General features: G+C 37.8%; 1 protein-coding gene across 19 annotated transcripts in view; it reads left to right on the forward strand.

The window, feature by feature from the left end:
- CCDC141 (coiled-coil domain containing 141) overlaps positions 1–13,790 on the forward strand; it is a 178,271-nt gene that overhangs the window by 7,830 nt on the left and 156,651 nt on the right. For all 19 annotated transcript variants that reach the window (XR_006736829.1, XR_006736828.1, XR_006736830.1 and 16 more), the window contains exon 2: positions 1,341–1,463. Coding sequence is in view for 15 of the 19 variants with exons in the window: in XM_045559108.1 (XP_045415064.1) it covers positions 1,341–1,463 (123 nt within the window). In the remaining 4 variants the exon portion in view is untranslated. The remainder of the gene's footprint in view (positions 1–1,340; positions 1,464–13,790) is intronic.

The following is a 13,790-nucleotide window of genomic DNA, read 5'->3' on the forward strand; positions in this document are numbered from 1 at the left end:
ATGATTTCCCAGTGTTGTTGAGACTTGTTGCCACAGAAACAGAACGTCTGCTGACTCCCTCATGGCCTCCTCTTTTCAAAGTCAGTGAGTAGAGATGGAAGGAAGCTGAAGCGGAAGTAGCAAGAACTGATCATTTGCACATGATTTAATGATGCTTTGAGTAACTGCAAATTTCGGCAGTGAGGGAAAAGAGGCTAACTCACTATTTTTAAAGAAGTTAGCTTTTCTTGTCCTCAAATATGAAACATTCTTAGAGCAGGATGAGGAACAACATAGGGAATAAAATATAAGAGAAGCAGAGTAGATTGAATGCAAAAAAAAAGAAAGAAAAACCTCTAAAATTACACTGGAAACTCTTATTTTAACTGAATTGTGTTTCTAAGAATGTTCCCTCACTGCCCCTCCCAGATTCCCTTCCCTTACTGCCATTTCCAAATGAAATACAGCCCAAGGTGTTCAGAGTAGAAAGTCCATCTTGATGGAATAGAAGTGCCTGTGTCTGATCTATAGTGACTTCTTCTAAACTATCTCAGGGCACTAATTATATTCTATAATAGAAACACATTTTTCTCATTTTTCTTTAGTAATTCACATATCCACATGCACGTGCCTGTTAGTGGTTTCTTTTGCTTAATCAGTTGTTGCTTCTTAGAAAAGCAATTCCTCAGGAAATGCAATGATGGATTATGTCTTAGAGCAGTGAAAATCCTGAGTGTGGAAAACACGTTAATAGCATTCAAATGGCAGTTGTCACAGGCATCTAATTTTATTAATATTTTCCTGCATGCTTTATTGAATACTCAACAACGGTTGAAAAATGTTATGTTTTTAGCTTTGAAAACAGATAAAAATTAATTGCTTCATCTGATACTTATTCTTTCTGCTTGAACCAGCAAGGCCAATCTAAAGACACTAATCAGCATAATTGCATTTATTAATACAAAAACTTTTTCATATGAACTTTGTGTCCTACTTGCCCAAGTGGAATTTCATTATTTTATGGAGTTTTGCGAATGAGAATGGGTACAATTGTGTGAATTATTCTGTAATTTTGTAATATTCAATAATACATAATTCATTGTACATGTTCCTCACTTGGGAATTTTTAATTCAAATCCAATATTCTCAGGGAATAATTCATCCTAAGAATAATAAACAAGGCAGGGCATGGATTTATGTTAGATCTGTTATGCTTCAATTTAAGTAAGGTCCATCTCTATGGAAAGAATAAAGTGTTTACAATGTAACTGGAAATTTAAAATATATGTAAAAAAGGAGAAGGGTGAAGAGGAAGGAACAAGAGGAACTAAAAGTGCATTTTATTTCATTTTTATTTTTAGTGTGGCAAATGGGTACAACTTCAATTGGCTGAATCACAGCCCAATCTTCTAGAAATTGGTAGCAGTCAAGATGAAACCAAAAAACTTCTTCACGATCATGAACTTCTTTTGGCCAAGCTCAAGGTAAGATATTAAGATGTGAAGCCGAAACAAAATTAAAAAGAGATAAAAAGCTATTTCTTACACTTCTTGATTCCTCTGGTGTCACTGGCCTATGGCCATCTTAACATGGTGCCAGACAGATAATGGAAAACACTATAGTTATTTATGAGTAAACATTAGCATCAGAGAGAAGTAATGAGATTTTTTTCATCTTTCCCTAATGTGATAGAAAATATGGAGTGATAATATTTTCACTGTGGAGAAATAAGTAAGTCTTTTCCAGGCTGCCTCAGTGAAAAAAAATTCTGTCATTTTTCCATTTCATGAAAGAGACTGTGAAGTCACAAGAACAGATCCAAACTTTCCATCGCTAATGATACCTGCCGGTAAAAGTAAGTTAGAGGATTTTTCCCCTGTTGAACTATTGAAAATACCTAATTTTGAGCTTTGTATTAAGAGCTCTTGAAAACAAATAATACTATTAGTAAAAAAGCCAGACGTATTATTCCATATATGTTGTGGATATTTAGTTAAGAATCTAAAAATAACATTGGTTTAAATTGCCAGGTAAGGGCCAGGGAACGTCAGGGCCAACTACATAATTTGTGCAGCCCAGAGCAAAATGAAAATGTGGGGCCCCTTGTTCAAAAAACAGGAGAAAGTTTTTTCTTGACTCATCATGGTGTTTTTAATTCGCTATTTAATGTCTGGCTCCTGCGGGCACAGGGCTATGTGTGGGGTGAGCACGTACTCTCACAGGTGCCCAGCCTTGCGCAGGACTCAGTGCGCCGGGCGTGGGCCTGACCCACCCCACCCATTGCAGGTGGCAATGGTCACTGAGCCGCCGAGTGGGGTGGAGGAGCAAACAGGACAGCAGAATCTACACCCTGGAGGCAGGATCACACGTGCGATGAGGCTCCAATCCCCCAGCACTTTCTTCATTGTCATAGTTGGTCACAAAATTATAAAACACAAATTCCAAGATAAAATTATTAAGAATTTCAAGACAGAGACAGATAGAGCATTAGACCCCAAGTGGCATTCCCTTCTGAAAATGGAGCCCTGGGATGCAGCCAGCCCTGTTGATAACAACCCTCTTAGGCAAATGAATGTCTTCACTAAGATCAAAGGGGTTTGATTGAGGATTCAGAGGCCTGCAATGACTAGGACGTTCTGCATTTTTAATACGTCAGTACTACTGGCTTTTTTGAACATCTAGGCTGGAATTTACACTTGTATTGTAGTTTTAGAGCCAGCTCTGATCTGCAGCTGATATATAGGCAGTGGTTTTATGATTGGATAGTGGTAAAAGTAATTGGGAGAATCAAACTGAAAAGCTGAAGAAAGAACTAGTACTGAAGAATGGGGCCGTTGTAATCCAGAATTTATTCCCCTGTTTGACAGCTCCTTGCTATGGGCTCTGGGTTGTCTTTCAAGGCAGAAATCCTTGGTCATCAGGATGTTTTCTGAATATAGAAAAAAACTATTATTATGTGAAGGAACATTGAACCAATAATCAAAAGACCTATTGTTTTAGCTCTAATTATGCCACAAACTAATGCAACTTGGCTAACAACTGAAGATCTTCCTGCTATACAAAAAGCTGTGTAAACTTATCTTGAATCCCCAATTCTATGGATTGTGGAAACCCAACAAAGGTTTGCTTTTTCCTGGTCCCTTGTGTCACCAGCTCCAGTGTCAACTGTTTCTGCTAAAGCTAACCTGGATTTGAAGTCACATCCCTTCCCAGGTTCCCACTAATAATTCATGCCCAGCCAGCATTTTCCAGTGCACTGATGAAGGATCGGGGGTTGGGGGGGTGGTCCCAACAGTTTGGGCCTCTTGAGCTACCTCTCTTCTCCCTTCATCCCTGTTCTAGTCAAGATCACAACTCCAAGGAGAATGCCTTCTTAGGTGAGGCAATTCAGCACCTCTGAAGCTATGCTCAAATTTGCATACCTAAATCCATCCAGGAGCTCAGCTAGAAAAGGGTTTTCCATTTAATAGGGTTCCTCTTTGTTAGAAGGCGCTTGTGGTCCTAGATTCTGTCTTGTTGTCCTTTGATGCCAGCCATTTGGGCTGGGGACTGGCCACTTAAGTCCTCTGGACTTCAAGCTTTTTATCGGTAAAAGGAGGGCATGGTACAGATCAAAGCTTCCTATCTATTGTGGATCTTACCATAATGTGCCATGGGATCATGGGACCATTCTCCCTCTCTGCATATGGGTCTAAAAACATGAGGTCTCAAATAAAAAGGTCTTTTGGCTTCACCTGGGCCTCTAGCCATAACCTCTTAATGTCCACATCTCATACTCTCCCCCACCCACCCACTACTATCAACCCAGCCACCCAGCCCCAAGAAATTTCAAGTAGTAGTATTGTCTTCCAGATATAATTGACTCTAATGCTATTAGTATAAAAAAAGGAAAAAAATTATCAGGGAGTTCAAAGTCTATTTCAGATTTGCCAACGAGAGACTTTTAAAAATAATGAAAATGTTAATTCCATCTTCCAAATGGATAGATCATTAATTCAACCAATTTGCTAGTTATTGTGCTGTCAGGGTAGGCACAACATTAACCTGAGGCAGAAAACTGTTGGATCCAAGTTGGTGTTAATGTGAGCTTTCGAAGGATGAGGACATTAGTAGTTCAATAAGCCAATAATATTTAATATTTAATGTTCCTTCCAGTCCTTTTCCCATGTACAGTGTTCTACAATTTGTTCTAATTATAAAGAAGAATGCTGCGGAAGTGGTATTGGGAGGGTGTAGGAGTCAGTGCTGGGTCCACTTTGATTTGGGCATGGCATCTAGCCTCTCTGGTCTCAGAGTCTTTTATGAAAAATTAAGGTGATGAAAGTTACTTTCACACACCTAAAAAGGAAATTTGGGGGAGAAATGAAATGATGTATGGAAGTGCATGCTACTTTTCAAAGAAAAAGTGGCATAATTATTATGTTAATGATGAACGTATCAGAGTAATTTCATACATTAAATGTTTATTTAATAGAAAAGCTATTTTCTGCCTTCCTTTGAAAATTATCTCAAACCCTCGTCATTTAGACTAAAGGGAAAAATTCTGAAAACACAGAATTTTTATGAGTATTTCTAATGTCGGTAATATTTATATCCTGGAGATCGTATTTTCCCTTCAGCAATGCACTGAATCTCAGTGGAGTGTCCAGAGAAAAAAATGTTTCCCTATTTTCAGTGATGAAAACATAATCATGTGGAAAAACTTTAACTCCCCAAAGGCACCTAGATTCCCAAACCATATTCAAATTATTTCTAATGGGAAAGAAGGCATTTGGGAAAGAGAAGAAAAAGTAGATTTAAACCAGGTAAAGAAGATATGCCTGTGGCCACCATTGACATTACCAACCCTCCAGTGAGACGAAAAGTGGTTAAAGGAGGAACAGAGGAGTTGGAAATGCCTTAGGGATGTTGCTGAGAACATTCTTCTCCTCAACATCTGTTTTTCCACTACATCACTATTGTCCAAAGGAATTATGACTATAGAAATCAAGAACACCTCCTGGGCACTGGCGCCTGTATATGCAGATATGTGGCATTAGCATTCAGTGAACCATGACCCTTTACAGTACAGAACCCTGAAAAATTTCGCCTCAAATTTGACTCTCATAAATCTATTGGTTTCCTAATTCTGACTAAATCTCTGACCCCAAAAATGCTTATTTTTGTCCTATTTCTGTTTTCTGAGCAGAAATGAATGCACTATAAATAGAATATATTAGTAGCAAAACTCAAAGTCTTATTAAAATTTATCTGAAGTAAGAGATAGCGAGGTTTTCTGCTGTTAATCTGAAGTATATACTAAAAATGCATTTTTAAAATACTTTTTATTATGGTAAAATATATTTAACATAAATTTGCCATTTTAATTGTTTTCAAGTGTACAATTCAGTAGCATTCACTGCATTCACAATGTTGTGCAACCATTACCACTATCTATTTCCAAAACTTTCTCATTACTCCAAACAGAAACTGTGTACCCATTTAGCAATACCTCCAATTATTACCTCTACTGGTAACCTCTAATCTACTTTCTATCTCTATGAATTGACTCTTCCAGGTACCTCCTATAAATAGAATCGCACAATAATTGTCCTTTTGTGTCTGGCTTGTTTCACTTAGCATGTGAGGTTTTCAAAGTTCACCCATATTGTAGCATGTGTCAGAACTTTATTACTTTTTGAATAAGAATAACAATCCATTGTAATGATATGCTTATTTTGTTTCCCCATTCATCTGTTGATGGACACTTGGGTTGTTTCTACTTTTTGGGTCTTGTGAACAATGCTACAATAAACATTGGTGTACAAGTATCTATTTGAATATCTGATTTCAGTTCTCTTGGATATATATCTAAGAGCAAAATTGCTGGGTCATATGGTATTTCTATATTGAACTTTTTGAGGAAGCACCAAAACTTTTTCTACAGCAGTTGTATCATTTTACTTTTTCATCAGCAATATATACTTGTTCCAATTTCTCTACTTGTTATTTTCTATTTGTTAGTTTTTAAAATTGTAGTCATCCTACTAGTTGTAAAGTGGTGTCTGGTTGTGGTTTTGATTTGTATTTTTCTAAAAATGGATTATGTTGTGCATCTTTTCATGAGCTTATTGGCCAATTGTATGTCTTCTTTGGTAAAATGTGTATTCAAGTTGTTTGTCCACTTTTAAAGCAAATTATTCCTTTTTTTGTTGTTGAGTTGTAGGAGTTCTTTATATATTCTGGGTATTAATCCCTTGTCAGATATATGATTTGCAAATATTTTCTGCCATTCTGTAGATTGCTTTTCACTTTCTTGATAATGTCCTTTAAGAATGTATTTTAAAGCTGTGTGACTTGAATTGCACATATTTATATATTAGAGAAAATTTTATAGCATATGTGTTGTGAATGTGATGGAACCCTTTCAGATAGTGTTAGAAGATGACTAATCTATTTTACATTATTGGTGTCATAGCAAGTTTTACTCTAAATGTTTGCTTCAAATAGGAGATTCATTTTCTTTCTTTCCCTGTGCCCATAGACCCATGATTAGGGAATTCTACCCTCAGAAGTGTTGGGGACGAGGCTTCCACCCAACTCCTCTCTTCACTTTCTCTTCTGCACAGAAGTGAGGGGGACTGTGTTACCTGACAGTTGAGGCTGGGGAAGGAGTGACCACCATGTGGAAGCCACCTCAAGGGCCCGTTCCACAGACTCGCCTGCCCATGGGCTACAGGGTCTCCACTTTCTCTACTTCTGCTGACCTGAGTGGACGTCCCTGCCTGGCAGAAACAGGCCAGTCCCACCTGGGGCAGCTGGATATGCGTCTGTGCCTCAGATCCACCTCTCTCTACAGGCAGGTCCCACGGGCTAGATTTTAGGGAGGAAAAGTAGAAATGCAAATCAGCCCTGTCCTCCAGTCCAGCTTTACCAGTAATAAAGGCAGGTATTTTGATCCCTCTCTGACCCTGATGTCTATTTCTCAATCAATTCAGAGTCCTGAAGGGAGATGCGTGAGATCAATGGGCACCTTCCAAGTTTTAACACGTAGTTGATTTGTGGTTCCAATGGATCTGTGTTTTAGTGTCCTATACGTGGAAAGCATGGGCCTTATTTTTCATTTTGAAGAAGGGAGCTAAAATGAGGTAGGCAGAATGCAGAAGTTCGGGGGAGTGGGAATTAGTAGGCAGCTTAATTTCTCTTTTAGGCTTTTGAAAATGGAAGACTTTTTTCCACTGAAAAATGAAAATAGTGTTCTCACAACTATGAAACAGCAAAACTTCCTGGTAGCTTTCCCTGCCTCACTTGGCACTTTCCTACTTTACAGGGTGTTTCCTTTCCCAGATGTTCAGTTCAGGGAATAGTAGGGAGTTGTGGGGTGATCCAAGGGGCTCAAATTCAAATAGCATTCTTTAGATTTGGAAAATGCCAGTGACAATCCAGTAAAATACTATATTTATACGGAAAGTGAGAGATGTTCGTTAAGAGAGTCTATGGAGTCCATAAAAATAGGCTTCTCAGACACAGAGTTAAGGCATGTGATGTTGCAAGTATCAAATAATCCGTTACCAGTTCAGGGTAAGCAGGACTTTAGGGTATGACTATAACCAATGAAGAGTTGATGAAAGTTGATTTATTAGAGGGGCAGGAATTTTAGAAGGAGAAAATTTGTAGGCACAGAGACTGAAGAATAAAAAAAATCTGGAAAGGACACTTTTTATCTCAGCTCTGTCCTGGCTCAGCAATTAAGGTTGACTCCTCAGCAGAAGCCGAAGGGCCTTTGGAAAAAATGAGGTGCACCGTATATTGCTTTGTGGCCAGGACACCAACAGCACAGAGTGGGTGAGGAAGAGAGGCATCCTCCACATTTCTGCAAAGAACAGAGCATGGCTTGGTTATAGCAAAGACTGACAACTCTTTTGACAACTTTAAAAAGACCCAGTACACAGGAAGATTGTGGTAGATTAAAGATGGCTGTTAATTCTTTGGCAGTCCTCCCATTGACCAGTGATATCTGTGTCCCTCCCTTAAAATCGGAGACTGCATGATTGCTTTGACCAGTAGAATACAGCATGGAGGATGCTGTGCCAGTTTTCATGCCCTGGCCTCAGGGTGCTGGCTGCTTTTACTTCCTGCAATTGGAACTGCAATCTTGGAACCTACTCAATTTGTGAGAAAGTCAAGCAGCACTGTAGAGAGGCCCATGTGGAGAACCAAGGCTCCCAAGACACAGTTCTGGCTGAGACCCCAGCTGACAGCCAACCCCCTTGCCAGCCATGTGAGGGAGCTGCTGTGGAGGTAGCTTCTCCAGCACCAGTTGAGCTTCGCAGCTGACCCGTGAGAAGCACAGACAAGCCCTCTCCACGGAGCCCTGCCCAAATCAAGAATCATGACCAAAATAAATGATTGTTGTTTTAGGCCACAAGAATTCAGGGTGGTTTGTTACACAGCGATAGCTAACTGGAACAGAAGGCAGCAGCAATGAGGGCAGCCCCTAGGGACTCATGAAGGAAAAGGCACAGGCAGAAGAAGACGAGTTTTCATGGAGAGACGGGGTAGACGTGCAGCTGAGTTTCTCTAAAATGAAGGACGGCGTGATAGTACTAATGACAGGTGAAAAGAAAATTGTGCAGTTTGCAAGTGATTTACTTTTTGAAGAATGAATGGCAGCAAATTCAAAGGTGTGTCTATCATAATTTTAGACCATTTGTTTGACTTGCATTTCAATATAGCTTCTGGGTCAGCAGGAAAATGTTTGTAGTTATAATTCAGCACACAGGGATATGCACAAAATATTAAGGGTGTGTTGTGGAAAGTGTGACTCATTCTGCAAGGAAACCAGGGGAAACTTTACAGAAAAAGTGGTATTTCAGCTGTTCTGGAGATGGACATGAATTTTCCAGACACCATAGGCTAATTTAAAGGACAAATAATGGATGGGGAGAAAAAGATTTGCAATTTACATGACAGTCCATGGGTTAAAATCCTTCATGTTGATAAGAAATACAAATAAACTAATAAAATCAATGAAAAATAGCAATTCACAAAAGAGATGAATCTCCAATAAGCATGTAGAAAGGCGATCAACATCAGTAATGGCTTGAAAAATGAAATTGTAATAATACAAAAAATATACAATTATTTGCCTAATACACCATTAAGAATTCAAAATGTCGATACCATCTAAATAAGGTGAGAATGTGAGGAAAGGCTGTCAGTGAGACTTTGGATTGACACAATCATTTGGAAACTGGAAAGCACTTAAATGTTCATGTCCTGTGATCCAGCAGCTGCCCTCTGGGAATCCATCTCTGGAAATGAAAGCAATATTAGACATATCAATATAAAGATGTTTTTAGCTTACTAGTAGACATATCAATATAAAGATTGAGCATCTTTTCATATGTTTTTTTAATAGAATAGCCTAACTGGAAACAAAACACTATCCAATAATAGCAGAATAAATTTGTAAGTTGATAATGCTGTTTTTCATACTGAGTAATATTATACTGAGCCCCAGGCTTTTTATTTGTGCCATAGATAGAGTCTTAGGTATTTAAGCCAGTGTGGGTTGGGGTTTACGTTATTTGTCACCAAATACACTCCTATTTGATATCTGGATCACAGGCCAGGATAACAACTAGCTTTTTTGAGATCACAGACCTGTAGTTTCCAAGCTATTAACTGTTTATTTAGAAAATAGTCCTTCTTTAAAATATTTAATATAAATCTACAACCAAAGTTGTTTCATGGAAACTAGAACCCATAGTCCTTATTAGTAATGACAGAAAGGCTTTAAGTCTGCGATTTGGACTGACAAGATAGAACTCTGGCAGTTTAGGAAACATAAATAAGGGGTGGCAGGGACAAGGTGTCACCCCCCACTCCCAACCTTCAATACCACCGAGTTAGATTACATGTTAGGATAAAAATCTTTGAATTCTGTCCAGAAGGTAATAGGTCTTTCTACTCTAGAAAAGACACATGTTCATCCCTCAATATCTGTGGGGGATTGGTTTCAGGACCCCTGAGGATATGAAAACGTGTGGATTCTCAAGTCCCTTGCATCAAATGGTGTAGTATTTATATATAACCTACACGTGTCCTTCCCCATACTTTCTCTTTACTATTATATAAGTAATCTTATATATTACTTACAATATCTAATACAATGTAAATGCTGTGTAAATAGTTGTTAAGCTATATCATTTTTTATTTGCTTTATTTTTATTGTTATTTTTTTTTTCTGAATATTTCAATCCTCGGTTGGATAAATCCACGGATGTGGACCTCGTGGATACAAAGGACCGACTGTCCATATGTATTGTACTTGGCCTAGAGTGGGGATTTTTTTTTTTTTGTCTGTATGTTTTAAGTCCACTATGGCTCCTGCCTGATTAGCCTTAGCCAGAATGCATTTTTTCTAAACTGTAGACTTTGTCTTAGATATATAATAATGTATAAATGTGTAAGACACTAGAGGTTTTCAAATGACATGGCTAGACCATTCTCCTGATAAGTTCATCTAGCTATTAATCTTCAGGAAAATAAAGCAAACTTGAGTGAGGTTAGCCCTGTCCTCCAATTTACCCATATTCCACATTCTCCATTTCCATCCTGCCACATATTTGAAACTCAGACACTTGAGTGAGATTAGAATTTTTGTCTTTCTACTGGATCCAGTTCCAGGCAAGATGGCACGAACACCCTCCAGCCTGTCTCCACTAACTGCAGCTATGAACTCTAGGTGGAATGCGTGTGCGAGGAGGAGGCTGAAGTAAGGGCTAGCAGGTCAATTAGGACAAGAGATCAGAATTCCAAATACCACCAAACCAGCAGTGTTTTTGTTTGTCCCCCGCCCAATATTTCCCAAGTTAGATTCAAAGGCTGATCAACACCCTAATGTATATATAAGGTGTGAACAGAGAAAGCTCTAGAAAAGCCCTTTCTTTCAGGTCTGAGCAGTAGGAAGGAGGAATTCCAAGGTCAGAGAGGAAGAGGATGATCCCCAGCCTTTGTCTTTTGCTTTTTGTGTTTCTGTTGTCTCTGTCCTGTCCCAGCCCATCCAGAATGGCAGTGGTGGCAGTGAAATTGGAGGCAGCAGGCAGATGCCTAAACCTCCGAGAGACGGGAAACCACTCTGACCAGAGGAGCAATGGTCCCAGAGCCTGGGAGGAATTCCCGTCACTTTTTCCTCCCTTGTCCTCCCTGCTGCTTGGCCCTGTGGACACAGTGGTGGGAAGTGCACAGCACAGTGAGGAGCCTAAAGCCCCGGCTCTCAGGCTGGGGGACCAATAAGGGGGGCTCTCAGGACAAAAATTTCAGGCCCTGAGTAACAGGGAAGTGAGAAGACAGGGAAGGTGAGAGCAATCTCACCTTTCAGCTCCATAACTCATACAGATGACTCTCTGATTTTCTTAAAATTACTCTGTCAGTTGACAGGGAACTCTGAAGAACCACAAGCTCTCAAATTCAATTTCATATGATGTGTTTTTCACTTTAAGGTCCAATTCAAAGCCCATCCCAAGTTTTTCCATAATTGGAACTAAAGAAACCCAAATTACTCAAGGCTATTGCTGACTGTTCTGAGTGCCTAAGATTCTTCGGTTCAGTGACCCCATAGGCTATTAAACTTTTATTGGTGTGTTGAAAAGAAAGCACTTTGCTAGTGTGTTACACTTCTTAGAGCAGCAATAAATAGAAATATGTAATACAAACCACAAATGCAAGACATATATGTAATTTAAAATTTTTTGGTAGGCTACATATAAGTTTTAGAGCATTAAATGTTTAGATTAGAAAAGCATAAATATCTCAAATGGATGATCTAAGCTTTTCCCCTGAGAAACTAGAAAAATAAGAGCAAATTAAAACCCAAAAAAGCAGAATGAGGGAAAAAATAAAGATAAGAGAAAGAATAAATGAAATCGAAAGTAGAAAAATAATAGAGAAAATCAATAAAACCAAAATCTTGTTCTTTGAAAGGGTGAATAAAATTGATACGACACTAGCAAGGCTGAGAAATGAAAAAAAAAAAAAAAAAGAAGAAAGAGTGCAGATAAAAATGACCGATATTAGGCATGAAAGATGCACATCACTATAAACCCCACTGTATTAGAAGTACAATAAGGGAAGGCTATGAACAACTCGATGCACATAAATTCAACAACGTAGATGAAATGAACCAATTCCTTGAGAGCCATAAATTACCATAACTACTCAGGAAGAAAAGTAAAAAGAAATAAGGGAAAGTAATATAATAATATACTTAATTTACTCCAATGCATAAAATTATTGCTTAGTATGTAATCTTTGTAAAAATTATTAATGAGATGTTTTCATCTTTTTTGAGTACTAAGACTCCAAAGTCCAGTATACTATTTATACTTATAGCATGTCACAATTGGAATGAGTCACATTTCAAGTGGCTAGTGGCTCTCCATATTGGACAGTGCAGATTTAGAGAATAAAGAAGACTAAATCTTCTGGGAAAGAAAATAATTTGTTTATTTTTATAGCTCAGGAGAAGCCTGCTTATCACAGTGCCAATGTACACAGAGCCTGACAAGGAAAACTGTGAGATGAGATTTCTTTCAGGGATAAGAAAAGAAAGAAAACGGGGCCAAATTACTTTTAATGGCAAATTTTTGAAGACAATTAATAAAGCATTATTATTAGACATTGTCATAGGAGGAATAGGAATATCTTTCCTAGTGTAATATGGTTTTTAAAATGTATGTGTATAAATGTATTTGTGCAAGCATTTGTTAACTATTGCATTAATTTTACTTGAAAAAGTAATTTCTTGAAAACAAGTGAATTACATAAGCATTTTGAAATGATGAAAAGTAAACCTTGTTATTAATCCAGCTTGAAAGACTGACAGTAGAAGTCAGTAATTAAACGGTGAATTGTCTGGATACAAATTCTGGAAGCATTATTGCACATTTTGTTAATAATGTTGTATGTAATTCATTTGTTGTTCGTTGTTCATCCATTGCTCAATATTGCTCAGTGGAATTTTTATGGTTATGTTGCTTAATAATGATAATAGCATGGGAAGTCAAATGCAATTCAGATTCTAAAAATAGCTGAAAGGATTCTGCTAATGTGCCTTGGTTAATTTTACTTAATGTTGGTTAACAGATCATTAAGGATTGTATATTTTGTTACTTGAGAAATGAATATATAATGCAAACCAAGAGTCTGCTTTCCATTAGCAGAATTGGAAAAATGAACTAACTTAAGAATTTCAGGGGGTATTGCTAATTTACTTGTAAATATTTCACACATGACTAGTTTTCATTTATGGCTGTATTAATACATGATGGCCTAAGTTCTGAATAATAAACAAAAAGGAACATGCAGATGTTATTGAAAAAATATGGTATCTAATCACTTGAATGTTCCATCAATTTTCATTGCAATTTTAAGTTTTGTGCTTGGAGAAGAGAGAATCAGGGCTGGATATTACATGTATAAATGGGGTTAAGAATTAAATCATTGGTAAAACCTACTTTCCGGGACTAAGCCAGCTATCTGGAAAAAGTGTTGGATAATTAATCAAGATTAGGAAGACAAAGAATTATAAATTCTGGATTTTCTTTTTCTTCCGAGAACAAAAAAATATTTCTATATTACCTAAGACTTACAACTGGCCTGCCAAAAAAGGTTAGTTAAACTCAAGGATACCAAACAACATTTTTAATCCTGAAATTCCCATTTTGACCAATTCATTAGTTATCATGAGAGATTCCTTTTGGTAGACCATGTTTATACTTCTACAAAAAAACCAGCTAAACTTGCACAGCTTCTTCCGTAGTTACCAG

This window comes from Lemur catta, chromosome 8 (genome assembly GCF_020740605.2).
Source record: "Lemur catta isolate mLemCat1 chromosome 8, mLemCat1.pri, whole genome shotgun sequence".
Classification (NCBI taxonomy): Eukaryota; Metazoa; Chordata; class Mammalia; order Primates; family Lemuridae; genus Lemur; species Lemur catta.